The following is an 18,390-nucleotide window of genomic DNA, read 5'->3' as shown; positions in this document are numbered from 1 at the left end:
AAATCTTTTCTATTCAGGCCCTATACTAATTATTTCCCTTTGTGATTTCCATGAGACTACCATCTATCCACTACTTTTGTTTTTTAGTTTTTTTATTTAAAATATTTATTTGATTTTCACATAAACAAGAAAAATCAGTATGACAGCATATATCAAGCAGACTTAGAGAATGTGCTGCAATAAATACAAACATTTTCAAACATTAATAACATTAATAGATAAATACAGAAAAATAAAAATGTAACTAAACCAGTGGATGAAAAGACAACTAGGAAGGAAGGAAGGAAATAAATCGGATTGAACAGTTACCATCCAATTTAGATTTGAAGAAACCTAGAAATTTGATCTTTGGTATTAGAAACACAAGACTCAAAATAAGGAGACCATATAAGTTTAAAGGATTCTTTAGAGCTTCTCCCATTTGATTTTCACATAAACAAGAAAAATCAGTATGACAGCATATATCAAGCAGACTTAGAGAATGTGCTGCAATAAATACAAACATTTTCAAACATTTTCAAACATTAATGGATAAATACAGAAAAATAAAAATGTAACTAAACCAGTGGATGAAAAGACAAATAGGAAGGAAGGAAGGGAAGGAAGGAAGGAAGGAAGGGAAGGAAGGGAAGGAAGGGAAGGAAGGGAGGAAGGAAAGGAAGGAAGGAAGAAAAAGGAAGGAAGGAAGGAAGGAAGGAAGGAAGGAAGGAAGGAAGGAAGGAAGGAAGGAAGGAAGGAAGGAAGGAAGGAAGGAAGGAAGGAAAGAAAATTGGATTGAACAGTTACCATCCAATTTAGATTTGAAGAAACCTAGAAACTTCATCTTTGGTATGAGAAACACAAGACTCAAAATAAGGAGACCATATAAGTTTAAAGGATTCTTTAGAGCTTCTCCCATTTGATTTTCACATAAACAAGAAAAATCAGTATGACAGCATATATCAAGCAGACTTAGAGAATGTGCTGCAATAAATACAAACATTTTCAAACATTAATAGATAAATACAGAAAAATAAAAATGTAACTAAACCAGTGGATGAAAAGACAAATAGGAAGGAAGGAAGGAAGGAAGGGAAGGAAGGAAGGGAAGGAAGGAAGGAAAGGAAGGAAGGAAGAAAAAGAAAGGAAGGAAGGAAGGAAGGAAGGAAGGAAGGAAGGAAGGAAGGAAAGAAAATTGGATTGAACAGTTACCATCCAATTTAGATTTGAAGAAACCTAGAAACTTCATCTTTGGTATGAGAAACACAAGACTCAAAATAAGGAGACCATATAAGTTTAAAGGATTCTTTAGAGCTTCTCCCATTTGGTTTTCACATAAACAAGAAAAATCAGTATGACAGCATATATCAAGCAGACTTAAGAGAATGTGCTGCAATAAATACAAACATTTTCAAACATTAATAACATTAATAGACAAATACAGAAAAATAAAAATGTAACTAAACCAGTGGATGAAAAGACAAATAGGAAGGAAGGGAAGGAAGGAAGGAAGGAAGGAAGGAAGGAAAGGAAAGGAGGAAAGGGAAGGAAGGAAGGAAGGAAGGAAGGAAGGAAGGAAAATTGGATTGAACAGTTACCATCCAATTTAGATTTGAAGAAACCTAGAAACTTGATCTTTGGTATTAGAAACACAAGACTCAAAATAAGGAGACTATATAAGTTTAAAGGATTCTTTAGAGCTTCTCCCATTTGATTTTCACATAAACAAGAAAAATCAGTATGACAGCATATATCAAGCAGACTTAGAGAATGTGCTGCAATAAATACAAACATTTTCAAACATAAATAACATTAATAGATAAATACAGAAAAATAAAAATGTAACTAAACCAGTGGATGAAAAGACAAATAGGAAGGAAGGAAGGAAGGAAGGAAATCGGATTGAACAGTTACCATCCAATTTAGATTTGAAGAAAGCTTCCTGCCAACTAAGTTAGTTCATATAGGAAATTGTATCATCTGAAAATGAGGGCGACACCAAAAATTAAATAAAGCTTTCTTGGCAGAAGTCAAAAATAAAATATTGTCAGTGTCTTTTTTTCATGGGATATAAGTTTTAGCTTGGAAGGTAAAGAAAACTGATCGCTCTCTAGATTTAATAGAGCAAAACAGGGTGATAATTGTATCTTGATTTTCAATCGATTGTTCAAAAAATGAGTGATCTCCCTCCAAAATAAATTAATTTTAGGGCAAGACCACAAATTGTGGAAAAGAGAAACATTAGTCTCATTACATTGCGGACAAAACGGAACAGGACGGGTAAAACTATATTTCTATATTTTTTCCATAACCTAAGATTTTTTTTTACTAAGGTATATTGAGAAAAATTCGGGTTTTTCTAACGTTAGTGATAAATTCAGAATATATTAAAGCATTACCATATGTTCGGACGGGTATAGTCCACTTGAGGTTGGAAAGTGACAGTAGGGACCCAGATAGGATACCTACTTTTTAGTGGGCCCACAGACAGGGTCACACCCCCTTCCACGCCCCCTTACCTAGCAGCACATGGGGGTGGTGGTAGAGGTGCAGAAGAGGGCCCGGGTAGTGACCCCTCATCAGATCCGGCAGAGGCAGGCACATGCAGTGCGTGTCCCAGGACTGCCAGAAGAGCATTTGTCCACCGGTCCTCACTTGCCTAATGTTCGCGATGTTGGCGCTCTCTCTCCAGCCTACTCTCGCGCAGCTCACCAATGAGGTCTTTCCTCAATGCAGCCAATTCCCGCCTCAGGTCAACTAGATGGCCATCAATGCGGGCCATCCAGCGCCTTTGCTGAAGATATTGGCTGTGTTGCTGTGCAATTGTAGGCTGGAGTGTGTCAAGGAAGCTCGCGGAGGCCCATCCAGTCCAAGGTGGTCCCTCCACAGATGACGCTTCCAGCCCTTGGCGTTCATCCTGGCCACTTACAGCAACAGCAGCAACTGTGGCAGCAGTATCTACAGAAAAAAAAACTTTAAATAAAACTAAAGCTTTTCCAGAAACATAAGCAATTATTGAACTTGAAATGAGAAGGAAAGTCTTTTAGCACTTGGGGGTGCCAAATGCAAAATTTTGTCGCAGCAAATTTTTGCCTCAGTTTTGTACAAATATTCACAGATGGCAAAATGAGGAATCCATGGCTGGTGAAAAAATGTGCTCATCACTAGTTAGAAACCCCACACTATAACAATGGGGGTTGTAGAATCGGACAGCTACCTAATGTATAGGCACAGAGACAAGAGTCTCTGAAAAAGGCACTCTTTTTGTTCTTCTTCCATTTCTCCTACAAAAATTGGGATTGGTAGCACTAGATAAATCCTTAATTTATATCTAATTCAATTTTATTTCGGAATTGATTTAAAATTGTACAACAATGTCTATTAAGCACAATAAGAACTACAGTCCTATTTTTGCTTTTACTTGTGATGTAACAAAAAACATGCATTGGTGGTTCAGTTGTGAAATGATAGGAAAATGAAGGTTTTAGAAAGTTTTGGTAGAAATTTAATCCACACAGCTGAACTGAAGTTTCAGTAGAGCAAAACGGTCACAAAATGGCAGACTGCAATCTAGTGAGTTTAGTGGGAGATTTCTTCCCCATAACAAAATTCCAAAAATATACATGATTGATTTGCATTTAATGACAAATGAAACAGAAATTATTCCATGTTGAAAAAGAACATCAACATTCAGAATGTTGGATATTTGACTGTTGCAGACACAGATGCATAGCCCTAAACACATTTGTGAAAATAGTTTTAAAATGCAAGCACATTAAAGATGTTCTTCTCTAGGGCCACAGGAATGTTTTGTATTTTGCACATCACACGCTGGATAACAGGGAGTGTTATCATTTATTTACAGGAACTATCTTCAAACATTTGTTATTTCTCCTTCCTGGGAATAGAAATGATGTTTGTCGTATTTGATTTGAAAGCTTGAGAATCTTTCCATTTCATATTGCTAAATAATCTAACAGAACATAAATTTGCAAAAAAAATATTTTTGAGCCTCAAATCATGGTGTATTACATGTAAAAAATTAGACAGGGCTTTATTATCGTAAGACATGCATAACACAAAGAATGCAGGAACAATATTTTACCAGCTAGAAATGCTTGAATTACATTATATAGACCTTTTTTTCCTAATCTAGACTATTATATTCAGATCTTCATATTATTTCTGCAACATGATCATTTTGGAAACAATAAAGATATAAAAATATTATTGAAACCCTAAACTCACAAAGTAAACACTAAACTTGTCCATGATTTTGACAGGTTTCAGCTGGATTTTTTTTTGATTTTTAGCAGCTTTGGAGCATTATAAATCTCAAAAAATGTTTTTTCACCTCTAAACATTCAGATTATTTTCCCTTTTAAAACCTGATCAGAAAAATGTGAGGCTTGATAAATAGGCCCCTAATAGCCAAACAGTTATATAATGGGTGTTCCAAATAGGTTGGTAAACACAGAAACAAAAAAACCTGAAAAGAAGAAATAATATTTTAGAATAAAATATTTACAAAAATATTTTCGGCCCCTCCAAAATGTTGTTTATATTTATTACATTACATGTGTGAGGAAACTTGAGTACTGTCTCTCATGCTTTTCCCATATGTTTTCACTGATCATTGAGTTCACTGAAAATATTATAGTGGTGTGCCCTATTGAATGTTTCTCTGCATATCTGATCTTATTTAGGTGAGAAAATAGATGCATCCCCAAATCATCTCAATATGGAGCCTCAGTCATCTGACTTTGCTTTCTTGGAACATACATTTGTTAAAAACAACAGAGAACATGTATTGGGAAACCAACAGAATGGAAATCTTTTGTAACCGGCTAAAAATTGTGGGATTTAGATGCTGTGTTTGAAGATATCTATTGCGATTGTTTGTACACTAAAGGGCAGAAAAAGTAAATTTTTACGATTCCAGATTTTTAGCGCATTTTTCTTATAGTTCCTTAATCAAAATAGAGGGATCCAAAATGAATCATCCAGTAACTCCACGATATATGGAGTTCTGGAGTAATATGAAGGAGAATAATGGTAAAGTGGACTGTGGGACCCTCTGCTCCTGATTTCTTTTTTTTATAAAATTGTGTTACAATTTAGAATTCATAATAAAAACTATAAATCACCAAATAACAATGCGTCTTTCCAAATTTTTTGAAATTTATCCTAAGCCAAAGCATTTGGAAAACAACTGAAGACTGCAAAAGAGGATCATAGATGAAGGCCAGTAAAAACTCATTAAAGGTGGGTATTTGGTTCAAATGAGAAAAACATATCGGTCATTGGGTGAATGAGATTTTAGCAAGTCAAAATGAGAGGTGGGGAGATCAAAAGGAAAGTGCATCGATTTAAACAGAAGTACTTTATAATAAGGCTATAGGGATTTATAATGACCCCATAGACATAGACAGGGAGACAGATTTACTCTACTTAAGGTGGCCATACACGGATAGATCCGCTCGTTTGGCGATGTCGCCAAACGAGCGGATCTCCCTCCGATATGCCCACCTTGAGGTGGGCAATATCGGGCTGATCCGATCGTGGGCCCTAGGGCCCAACGATCGGATCCTAGCGTTCGCCAAACGGGCGGTCGGATCGCGGGACCGCATCAACGAACAGATGCGGCCGCGATCCGACGGGATTTTTAACCCCATCCGATCGAGATCTGGCCGACTTTCGGCCAGATCTCGATCGGGGAAGCCCGTCGGGGGCCCCCATACACGGGCCAATAAGCTGCCGACTTGGTCTGTCGGCAGCTTTTATCGGCCCGTGTATGGCCACCTTTAGAAAGATAAACTATTCTACTGTATCACTGCATTTTATCTACTGTACTTTCCTCTAAGTAAACTGTCAAATATGAGTTCATAGCTCATTGTGTGACTAGTAACACTATAAAATAAAAGAAATTCATTTGAATAGTTTTTTTAATTCGGCAGGTTTTAGATGGCAAATGGTGGAATTCAAATTTTTAAAGAGACAGTACACAATAAATTTCAAAATTAGAATTTTTGCATTGTTTGCAAATTTGAATCGAATTTGGACTATTCCCTAGTCGAGGTACACAAAAATAACTCAAAATTAGATTTTTTTCAAGATTTACTTAAATATATTTACCAGTTTGGTAAGATTCTTTAATATGCCACTTTACATGATGTAAACTATCTGTTGCTTAAAGGAGAAGTCAACCTGTACGGGGAAAAAACCCTCCCCTGTGTAGGTCCTTCTCCCCCCGGCCTAACTGCCCCTAACTTGTTACTCACCCTTCGGCGCAGGTCCTCTGCTGCGGAGTTCATGGGCGCCATCTTCTCCCGAGTGCTCTTCTTCCTGCTTTGACCAGGCGCATGTGCATGCGCAGTACGAGGCATTTACCCGTAAGGATCTTCTGTGCATGCACCGAAAGTCACAAAGGTTCAGAAAATAACCTTAAAGTCTGAAACTTCGTGACTTTCGGGCGCATGCGCAGTTGGGGGCATTTGCCGGTTCGGAGCTACTGCGCAAGTTTTTGATCTTTTTTTCGGAAACTTTGTGACTTTCAGGTGAATGCGCAGAAGATCAGACGCCAGTCAAAGCAGGAAGATGAGCCCCCGTGAACTCGGCAGCAGAGGACCTGTGCCGAGGGGTAACAAGTTAGGGGCATTTGCATAGGGAGCAGGTAGGCTGGGGGGAGGAGTAGGGTTGCCACCCTAAAGGGGCGGGCAGTGGGTCGTGCCACAAAAGGGGCGGAGTCAGATTGCGCAACGGCAAGATGAGGAAGGAAAGGTAAGTTTCCACCCTTGGGCAAGGCCTTTTCTTAACGGTATTGCAAATTACCAGCAGCTATATTGCCGGTAAATTTGTAATACCGGCCCCGGGAGGTGTTTTACCCACTAGGACAGTAAAATACTGGCAACTAGGGATGTAGCGAACTGTTCTGCTGCGAACTAGTTCGCGCGAACTTCGACCGTTCGCGTCCGCCGAATGTTCGCGAACGTTTGGGAACGTTCGCATTTTGAGTTCGCGTTCGATTCGAATACAAGTCGTTCGACCATTCGAATTCCTTCGACCGCTAAAAATCGAACGATTTCCATTCGTTCGCACGATTGTAAGCATTCGATCGAATGGAAAGCATTCGATCGAATGGCTTCGATCGTTCGATTCGAATGAAAATCCTTCGATAGAATGATTAAAATCCTTCGATCGTTCGAATCGAACGATTTTAGCGGGTGTTCGAAGTTCGCGAACTGTCCGCGAACGTTCGCATTTTTTGCCGGTGTTCGCGAACTCCAAATCGGCAGTTCGCTACATCCCTAGTGGCAACCCTAGGGAGGAGGGAGGGGGCCTACATAGGGGAGGGTTTTTTCCCTGTACAGGCTGACTTCTCCTTTAAGTATTCATTTTGGGGGTATAGTTTTCCCTTTAAATCTATCTGCTAATTGGTTGCCATGATATCCCCAGAAATCTCTCCAGGTATGTAAGTACAATGTTAGTAAACACGCATAGTGTTAAATAAAAAATAAATATAAAGCTAACACTTCACATTCCAATTGGCCCAAGTTTGCAGAAAAATGGCCTTTTTAGTCAAACTGGTAGAAGGGGCTTTGATCAGTTACTGTTCGCAACCATGAAAATGGTTTTTTTTAGTTGCCTGACACAAAGTCAGAACTCTCAGAGTTGACAATACAACGTTTCGCGGTATTACGCCTACTCGTCACTCCCACAAGGCGGCTACGTGATGCGTCATTGCGCTTACGTGTAGTCGTGACGCCACTCTCGCGTGATGAGACTTGTGGCGTTAGGATTTTCTCTGTGAGACAAGAGGATTGGAGCCTGCAGTTAACAGTTGTGCGAGAGGCGTAAGTAGCGATGCGGGAGTGTGGGCTGTGTAAAGGAAATTGGGACTTTTCAGAAAAACCGTATGGAAGCTGTGTAGGGTAAAGAACACGCAGGCGCCCTAGCATCTGAACTCTGCCGCTCACTGACAGCAAGGGCCCGATATAATCCAAGTAAGGGCAGCACAGTTGCCCCCCCGTGCCCGGAATGGAATGGCTGAGTATTGCTGCAAGGGTTGCAGATCAGCCTAAATTATGTGCTAATTGGGGGGCAGCAGGCTGTATATACATGTGTGTGACAGGGCACCAATGTTGTGTTACTCACAGGAGACCAATGACATGGAATTGCATAGCAAAGGGCTGTTAGTTTGAAGGGGGGGGGGGTTGTCTGCCCCATAGGGTTGCCACCTTTGCCTGTGGGTAAACCTGAACAAAGGGGGCAGGGCAGATAGTTTTGGGGTGGAGCAGTGATGACATCAGAGATAATGTCATGGAGTTATGATGTCAGGGTTTTTACATCACTTATATGCCATTGGCTGGATTTCTGTCCAGTTTTTCGCAGTGCTTTTAATAGAACAGAAAGGTTTGGACAAACTGAGATGTCCAGTTGAAACCCACATGGCTGGGAACCCTACCTCTACCCATTCTGCCCGATAAATAAGACCAATCCTTTAACTACAGCTATGGGATCTGTTATACAGAAATCGGTTACCGTTATCAGAAATCAATTATACAGAAAGCTGTGAAATACTGCAATGCTCAATGAGAAAAACGATTTCGGCTTTTTGATTGATTTGCTTATTTCTGTTTCGGTAATAACAAGAAATGAGCTGCACCTGATAATAACTAAGCCATGTCAAGGTGAGTATCTTTGTATTTAATTGGTTTTCATGTATTGGCCAGATTATTGTTTGGGTTTCACAAGGCTGAAAACCGAACAAATTTGACACCCGAACAGGCCTTACAAAAACCGAACTGTTTGTGTCAAAACCAAACAGGTGGCAACCCTAATGCCCCATACTGCCAGGATTGCGCAGGACAGGGATCTACTTGCTATTGGGTTGGCAGAGCAGACTAAGTGCTAAGCATACAGTACAAGGAACTTTTTCTTCTAGTACTGAAGAGTACAGGAGTCGGTTTTACTTTGAGATACATTAACTGTGTTGATAAAAAGGGTTAAACATTGCACCGTTAATGTTACACTATGGGTGACATGTGCAAGACTCTCTGTCAGTCACATACACAACCTAAAGCAATAAGTGATTGGTGCAGGACTGTATAAGGGGCAGACTAAAGGTGGCCATAGACGTAGAGCTCCGCCCCGATATCCCACATTGAGGTGGGCGATATCAGGCCCTAGGGCCCAACAATCTGATCATAATGCATCCGATACGGGCGGTCGGATCGCGGGACTGCATACACGCACAGATGCGATAGGATTTTTTAACCTGCAGGATCGAGATGTTATCGATCAGGAAAGCCCGTCCGATGGCCCCACACACGGGCCAATAAGCTACCGACTCGGCCTGTCGCCAGCTTTTATCTGCCCGTGTATGGGGACATTAATTGGAATTGACCATTTACAGACAGAACCATGGCAAGATATACATCTGGTTAGTATTTTAAACCTCTTTATTTCACAAATAATAACATTCATAGAGGGGGGGGGGGAAAAAGCAGTTTTTGGGAACATCAGGACAAAATTTTGATGTAAAATCCTGGAAAACATTTCTTAAAATCAGGGAAATACACCCATTGAAATGCAGTATAAATTGGTGGAACCACAATTAAAAAGTGTAAAATGCGGGAAAACTTGCATTGTATTTTTGCACTTGGGGTTGTTAGGCATCTCCAAGTGATTGTATTGACTTACTTGAAACCCCGGGCCGGTGCTCCTATCAGCAGAAAACTGCACCGGCCCGGGATTATACCAGCTAGCACCATGGGAGGATCCTCTAACGGCTTCTTCTTTCTTCAAATTTCCGGGGGCAGTAGAACGAAATAACCGACTTTTAAGTTAAAGTTCGGCTTTTCACTCTACTGCGCATGCGCAGCCGCACAAAGAAAGAAGAAGCCAGAAGATCACTCCGTGGTGCTCGCTGGTATAACTGGGCCAGTGCAGTTTTCTGCTCATAGGAGCACCGGCCTGGGGTCTCGGGTAAGTCAATACAATCACTTGGGAGTGCCTAACATTTGGCACCCCCAAGTGCCCAAAGATTTTCCTTCACCTTTAAAATCATGGTACTTAAAGAAGATTTGCCTTTGGCAACAACACTCTTCACTGTTCTTGGTTAGGAGAGACTGGTTGGCTATAATAATGGAGTATCTGAGGACAAAATGTGCTCCAGGGGCACCTAAGGAAGGGCATTGCTATGGATTCCAACAGTGGCAACTGAGGTGCCACTAAGGAGGGATCATGTGCTTGAGACGTGGCTGCAACAGGTTTAGTGAATTATTGTGGGTGCAGTGTGCAAGGCTACAAATGGTATGGGATTGTGGGACCTATAGAGAAGCATATATCCTAAGTAAATAGGAGACTTTGTGATTTAGGAAACATGGAAGTATTAGCTTGTAGGGTAAATGGGGAAAATTGTTTTGAATTGTGCCCTAATTTATTTTTCAGCTCCTGGGCTTGAAATAAAAACTGCTGTCTTGTTTATAGGCCTTTATATCCCTATTGACCATTAGAATAGCAGAGTGCAAGATGAATAAGCAAGAAAAAAATAAAATAACCCTTTGGGGCCTGTTTACTAACAATCATATTTCGGGTTTTTTTGCCCCATGAATTCATGAAATTCAAGGTTCTTCTTAAAAGCTCTAAAAATGTGAGATTTATTTAGTGTAAACACCTCTAATACAAAAATCGCCAGGTAAAAGTTGTTGAAGTCCTATAGAAGACAACAGGAGAAGCGCTGATCTTATTTGACCACTTTTACTCAATTCAGACTTTTATTGGATTACAGATTTCTTTTTCTCTAGGAATTTCTAGAGGTATTCATATTTTTAGTGCATCATTCAGTGCTTTTTTCTGTTCGTAATTTTTATATTCGTACCTTTTAATAAATTCAATGACGTTCTTGCGTGAGTTGTGAGTTTAGTTGCGGTTTCAAAAACCTCTAAAACCACTAAAAATAAAGCCTCAACAACTAAAGTCTTACAGACTGACTTTTTTTTTTAGTTAGTGGCCCTGACAACATGACAACATCAGTTGCAAGTTGAAAGTAGAATAGTAAGACTAATAATTCTGTTCATACCAATTGGAGTAATGTTGGAGGGGCTGGACCAGGGTTGCATTGCAGCAGAGATGGTCATACATACATACATACATACATACATACATACATACATACATACATACATACATACATACATACATAGTAAGTAAGGTTGAAAAAAGACACACGTCCATCAAGTTCATTCTTTTAGTTTTTTAATCTTTCTAACTGCCAGTTGATCCAGAGGAAGGCAAAAAAACCCATCTGAAGCCTCTCCAATTTGCCTCAGAGGGGGAAAAATTCCTTCCTGACTCCAAAATGGCAATGGGACCAGTCCCTGGATCAACTTGTACTATGAGCTATCTCCCATAACCCTGTATTCCCTCACTTGCTAAACACCATCCAACCCCTTCTTAAATCTATCTAATGTATCAGCCTGTACCACTGATTTAGGGAGACAATTCCACATCTTCACAGCTCTCACTGTAACAAACCCCTTCAAAATATTTAGGTGGAACCTCCTTTCTTCTAATCGGAATGGGTGACCTTGTTTCCGCTAGAAAGATCTACTGGTAAATAAAGCATTAGAGAGATTATTATATGATCCCCTTATATATTTATACATAGTTATCATATCACCCCTTAAGCACCTCTTCTCCAGCGTGAACATCCCCAATTTGGCCAGTCTTTCCTCATAGCTAAGATTTTCCATACCTTTTACCAGCTTATTTGCCCTTCTCTGTACCCTCTCTAATACAATAATGTCCTGTTTGAGTGATGGAGACCAAAACTGTACGGCATATTCTAGATGGGGCCTTACAAGTGCTCTATACAGTGGAAGAATGACCCCCTCCTCCCGTGACTCTATGCCCCTTTTAATACAGCTTTTTTTTTACATCCCAGGTGCATGACTTTACATTTATCAACATTGAATCTCATTTGCCAATTTGTCAAGATCGTGTTGCAAGGATGTTGCATCCTGGATGGAATTAATTGGGCTGGATATTGTGTCATCTGCAAACACTGATACATTACTTACAATACCCTCCCCTAAGTCATTAATGAACAAGTTAAATAAAGGTAGACCCAATACCGAGCCCTGAGGGACCCCACTAAGAACCTTACTCCAAGTACCATTAACAACGGTGCTCTTTTGAGAAACGGATTTCAGTGCAGAATTCTGCTGGAACTGCACTATTAACTGATTCGTTTTGAAAAAAAAAAAATTCCATGACCGTATCCCTTTAAGTTATTGTGGTGAACATGGGTATATTGCTCTTATTTTTTTCAGAAAACCTATAAAATATTCTTCAATAGAAGTTATAATTCCATTTGTTTTTCCTTTCAATTTTCTACCAGAATGCTGAAGCCACAGATGGCTACAAGACAAAAGTTACGTGTCCTGCAGTAAAGGTGAACACACATATTTGGCTGCTTTTCATCCCTCCTCTCTTTGGGCTGCTTTAAACCCCCATGGTAAAATGTCTGTAGACATGAACAGTCAAGGATCGGACAGCAACGAGGACTATGACCCTAACTGCGAGGATGAGGAAGAAGATGATGATCCAGGAGACATTGAGGATTATTACGTTGGGGTTGCAAATGATGTCGAGCAACAGGGGGCGGACTCGTTTGATCCAGAGGAGTATCAGTTTACCTGTCTCACCTACAGAGAATCAGAGAGTGCACTGAATGAACAAATGGCAAATCTGTCCTCCATGTTAAAGGTGAGCTGAGCACAGACACATTATTGGCTAATTATATGTTTAGAAAGCAGTGCATGCTTTTTTTTATAGGTTTTTATTTCTGGGCCATGCACAGGCCAGTGTTTGGCTTATCGAATCAACTACAGGTATTGGACCGGATGGAGGGGGGTCTACCCAGGATGGGGGGGCTTAAAGTGGACCCGTCACCCAGACACAAAAATCTGTATAATAAAAGTCCTTTTCAAATTAAACATGAAATCCAGTTTCTATTTTTTATTAAAGCATTCATAGCTAAACTCATTTAAAAATCTCAGCTGTCAATCAAATATTGTCTGTCCCGCCTCTATGCCTAGGCATAGAGGCGGGGCAGACAATTACTTTCACTTTCCATTCAGCACTTCCTACATGTCACTGCTCTCCCCACATTCCCCCAGTTCTCTTCACCATTTAATTGTGTAGCCAGGACATGGGAATGGACATCGGGTCCCCCGTTCTGGTGCACAAACAAGATTCTGAGATGATACAAGGCTTATCTTAATAACAGTGTCCACAAAATGGCTCCTGCCTGCTTGCTATAATTATGAATTCCCAGACTGATGGAAACAAGATTCAAATAATTTATAAATTGTAATTAAAGTTCATTTTGCTTGACTAATGTGATAAAATAAGATTTTGAATAATTTTTTTCGGTGACGGGTCCACTTTAAACTACGGGTTGAATTCTCCTTTAAGGCTTCGCCAAACGAGCGGATCTCTAAGTGTATGGACATCTTAAGGCTGAAACAACCACATAGCCTGGTCATAATATTGTGTATAAAGCAAAGTTACTCATATGCCTTAGCTTAGATCAAACGTTGTTGGTTGTTAAAGCAAGTATGCATTTTACCAGTTCCTGATAATGTGACCACTGGTTGGAGTTTGTTGTTGGGGGTCAATGCTTGATGATATTCATTTGGAGCTCACATGGCTTCTATCTGTGGTATAAACCTATACATAGGGTATATAGGGGAATTTTGTCCCTGTGCAGTTGTAGAAAATAAGGTAAATGGGAACTATGCTTAGAAATTGGGATACTTTCTCTTTAAGGGCAATAAAACCCAAATTCACTGGCGTTGCCCTGTTTAAATTTCAGTGCTAGGTAAAATGGATAACTGTATTCCTTACATTTAAATGAGAAGGAATGTTATTTTGTTGAACCTTGTGACTTTAAACCACTCGCCTTTAACCCAGCCAGTATTTGTTTTAAAGGACCTTTTGTGTATACATATAAAGACTATGTAGATGATAGATAAAAATGTTATTAATCCCGAAGGAAATTATTATGCCATAGTTTACTTATTTAACATACCATCACACAAAACACACATATTATACATAATTCCATTATGATACAGTACACATCATAAATAACTAAAACAATAACAATTACCCGCTTGAAAGAGAAGAATTAAAAACAGCAATAGCTGCAGGTAAAGAAAAATCTCTTATAACGATCAGTAGTACATCTGGGTAAAATCAATCGATTATTAAAGGAGTAGTGCACCCTGGTCTGTAGAATTTAGGGCTGGCAGGCAAGACATGGCACAGTGGATTTTCTGATGACTGTGGTGCTGATCAGGGACATCCATTGCCTTGTTGCTAGGATAAGTAGAACCCTAGCAATCATGTAACAGTTTAAATTTGATGGAATCCAAAAAAAAGATAAATTTAAAAAAAAAAACACTTTTTTTTTTTTCTTCCTTTTTTCATTATCTGGCCTTTCAGCAAGTTGTTAATTTTAAGGTGATTGTCGATTTTTAACATCCCACAGCAAGAAAGACACAATTGTCACAAGACAAGCACATGCCAGAATATATCAACATATATATATATATATATATATATATATATATATATATATATATATATATATATATATATATATATATATATATATATATATATATATATATATATATATTAGACTTTGCAAAATGTGAGACCAACAGCTGCCCCCACAGCATTCATTGAGCCATCCAGCAATCACAGCTACGCTGCATGTCTGCAAAGCTCACAGTCACCAAACATATGCACAACTGGGACTCTTCAGTCTGTAATAGTCAACACATCCTTTGCCCTTAGCCATTCCTTCTTGTACATTTATGATCATTGTTTGGGAGGCTGATACACAAGCCATTTTATTCCCACCTGTGCATTACAGCTGACAGAGAAGCACCCCAGACTTGACTTAAAATGAGTTGTTCACCTTCCAAACATTTTTTTCAGTTTAGTTAGTTTCAGATTGTTCACCATAAACAAAGACTTTTCCCAATAGCTTTTTCTTTTTTCTGTTTGTGCCAGTTTTTCTAATATTTAAGTATAAAGTGTAATTTTTCACATTCAAATCAAAGCAGCTTTGGGGTCGGGTCCAAATTTGCTGCTGACCCCCGCGCCGCCTCCCTCGACCCAGCTAACCCCACCGATCCCATCCCGACCCCACCATTGGTCCCCGGTCCAAAAAAGGTTGGGGACCCCTGCTGTAAACTGTTCTGAATTGATACATTTATTTGATACATTTCTTATCTTTGTCCCTGCTGAGCAGAATCTCTGGGTTTCATTAAAGGCAGCTGTTTGAATTTATACAATAGTTACTAATACTCCAGAGATGCTGCTGAGAAATGTAAAAAACTAAATGTTGCAAAATTGAAAGTTTAGAGTCTGCACCTGAATTACTGAGCTTATAGACTCAAACACCAGAGACACGAACATTCAACTTTATTTTGGAAAAATGGTACATAAAAGATGGAAAGCAATTGGAAAAAGTCTTTATTTCTGGGGAACAATCAAAACATAATTGAACTGAAAGAAGTGTTTGAAAGGTGAACAACGCCTTTAAGGAGTCTTTCTGAAGTTACAGCAGGGCTGTGTCATGCAGCCTGTGGCTGATCTCTTGGTCAGCCTATATTACATTTTTTTTTTTTTTTTTGCATAATACTTTTACAGGTATGAAGATCCAAATTACAGAAAGATCCATTATCTGGAAAACCCCTAGTCCCAAGCATATAGAGCTATTGGAGAAAGATGAACTTCAACTAAAGCAAAAGTGGTATTTGTCTCTCCCTTTCTGCCCTGCTGTTTCTGACTCTTGAAATAATGTAGCACGAGTCTCCTCCAGCCACGTTTCTATTTCCAGAACTGACTGCTTGCTATGTAACTGCAGTTGTTTCAGCAGTCAGAGCCAGCAGTGTAGATAATATCAAGGGGCAGATACTGACTTCAGTAGAAATTCTATTTACAAAAAAATATAAAGCCACTGAAAATGTGTATGATAATGTATACCGGGACGTTGCTTAGACCGTCTTTAAATCGTACACCACCCGAGAATGAAATGTAAGATCCTTAGCCCAGTTCTCTCTCATCAGTCCCTCTCTCTTTTTCTTTTTTCCAAGAACTGGTAGACATTTTTTTCCATTGCACCAGTCTCGTAATAATGTCTTTATTGATCTGCTGGTGCAGATATGAGGATGTTGATGCTGCTCTTTGCCATCTACTTTGTGCAAGTAATTAGAACTATATCTGGCCCCACGAGCTTGTGGCCTGGAAAGAGATCTGTGATAAAGTGCAAGTTCAGCGTTAGTGTAGGGGACAGTGTGGAGGATGGTAGCTGTTGGCTGGAGCCTTTACTTACCGTACGTTCTCTTTACAAATGTTTTCTGTATCAGTTTTCATTTTATTTCATTTATTCTGAATCTATATCTAAATCCCACTATTACACCGTGTACCTGCAAAAAGTCTGTAATTGTGTTAGGTAGATATAGAATTAGAATATAGATTTCTAAAACAGAGCCTTATTCACAGCACTCTCCAGGATATCCTAAAAATAGGTATTTATTCATAAAATGCATTTGTATACCTCCTATATATAATTTATTTCACTAAAATTACAGCCATGCATTTATTTAAAATCCCCATGCAAATTCTTGCAGGATATAAAGAGGGAGCTCCCACAGTACACCAAGGAGGTTACTTATTAAAGTCTGAATGGCAAAAACTCAAAAAATTCGAGGTTTTTTACTATAAAATCCGATTTTTTTTTTTTTTTGTGGTGGAAAAAAGACAACAAATTGTTCAGAATTTTTTTAAACCCAGAGGATGTTAAAAGTCCAAATAATAAATGACTCCAACTAAGACATTCTGAGTTCATGTAGAAGTCAATGGGAGAAGTCCCGAAGATATTCTAATCTGCGCTGGGTTTTGTGCAATAATCCAAAGATTTTGTGGTTTTCGGGCGTCAAATCGGAAAAAAATTTGAATGATTTGAATGTTTTCACGATTTTCTTGAGTTTTTTCCCCCGCGCAGGAATTTTTCTGGAAAATGTATTGATAAATAAGGGGAAAAACCAGTGCAGATTTGGTTGGCGTAGTTTTTAGAAATTACTCTTTACTATTTTCGGATTTTGACAAATAACCCCCAAAACACTGTATATCTGGCACCCAATATTATTTAATATGTCCCTAAAAAAAGTTTTGTCTTTTTTTCCACTTCTTAACTGGCAAAACGGCAGTGTGTGTGTATATGTATATATATATGTATGTGTATATATATATATATATATATATATATATATATATCCTTGCTTGCAATGAAATTTGCGTCCACCTTTGTCCCAAACTTCCGCACACCCGTGCCGTTCGTTCAGAATGTCAAAACTAAACAAGTGACAGTTGTAGTTCACATCAGGTTATGCTCGTAACCGCTATTGCGGTAACCAGCTTTGGGAAGATCAATCATTCCACTCTGTTTTAGTCAGCACATTGATGTTTAGTTACTCACGGACCAGGCCATCACCGCGTTCAGCCTCCATACTTATACAGGGAGACCTCGAGTTACATACAACTCACACTTACAAAAAGAGGCTATTACAGTAACATGCTTTGGTTTGCTTGACTTTTATTAGCATTTAGCTTTAACAAACCACCTGCCCCAATCCCCTGGTGTGTGTTGTCAACTGCAGAGCACAGTAAGGTAAAAATTAATACGATGTTAAAACAAACATCTGTCTTGTTGCATTTAACAAATACATGTACATGTTACAACTTAAGACACAAATTCAACTTAAGAAGAAACCTACAGACACTATCTCGTACATAACCCAGGGGCCAGGCCCGGATTTGTGGAGAGGCCACAAAGGCCTGGGTCTAGGGTGGCATGTCGCCCAGCCGCATCCCTAAGGAGCACTGGGGACTCAAAGCTTCTCAGTGCTCCTGTGCTTGAGAGCGCACTCGCGGGAAGGTTGCGTGCACTACGTCTCTAGGACCATGAGTCCTCGGGAGGAGGGGGTGCGCGCGCAAGATGTGGCGGGCACTGGGACCACGCGGCCTTGGGGCGCTGTGTCACGAAATCCGGCCCTGCTGGGGGTCTGCCTGTACTTCATTATTGATCCTGTTATGGTCTTGATATGCCACGGAACCAATGTTTGAGTCCTGAACCCGCATCCCACGTCCCGAACCGCAGCCCGCATATACTTGGATACACTACCTGACCCTGGTCCGCAACTGCCTCAGTGCAGCTCGATCCGCAAACCTGCCGACCACCATTAAACAGGAAGTGTTGTTGCTGCAAACCGGAGGTGGCATCATCAAAAGAGGGCAGAGACAGAAAAAAGTTCAGTAAAATTTTAA

General features: G+C 39.6%; 1 protein-coding gene across 1 annotated transcript in view; it reads left to right on the top strand.

Annotated features, from left to right (window-relative positions):
• Positions 1-7,765: 7,765 nt before the first annotated feature.
• arih2.S (ariadne RBR E3 ubiquitin protein ligase 2 S homeolog) overlaps positions 7,766-18,390 on the top strand; it is a 43,428-nt gene continuing 32,803 nt past the window's right edge. Inside the window, 2 exon segments of the mRNA NM_001090157.1 lie at positions 7,766-7,832; positions 12,383-12,750. Coding sequence (NP_001083626.1) covers positions 12,505-12,750 — 246 coding nt within the window. The 5' untranslated portion in view covers positions 7,766-7,832; positions 12,383-12,504.

The sequence above is a fragment of the Xenopus laevis genome, chromosome 4S (genome assembly GCF_017654675.1).
Source record: "Xenopus laevis strain J_2021 chromosome 4S, Xenopus_laevis_v10.1, whole genome shotgun sequence".
Lineage (NCBI taxonomy): Eukaryota > Metazoa > Chordata > Amphibia > Anura > Pipidae > Xenopus > Xenopus laevis.
This window is presented reverse-complemented; position numbering and strand designations above follow the sequence as displayed.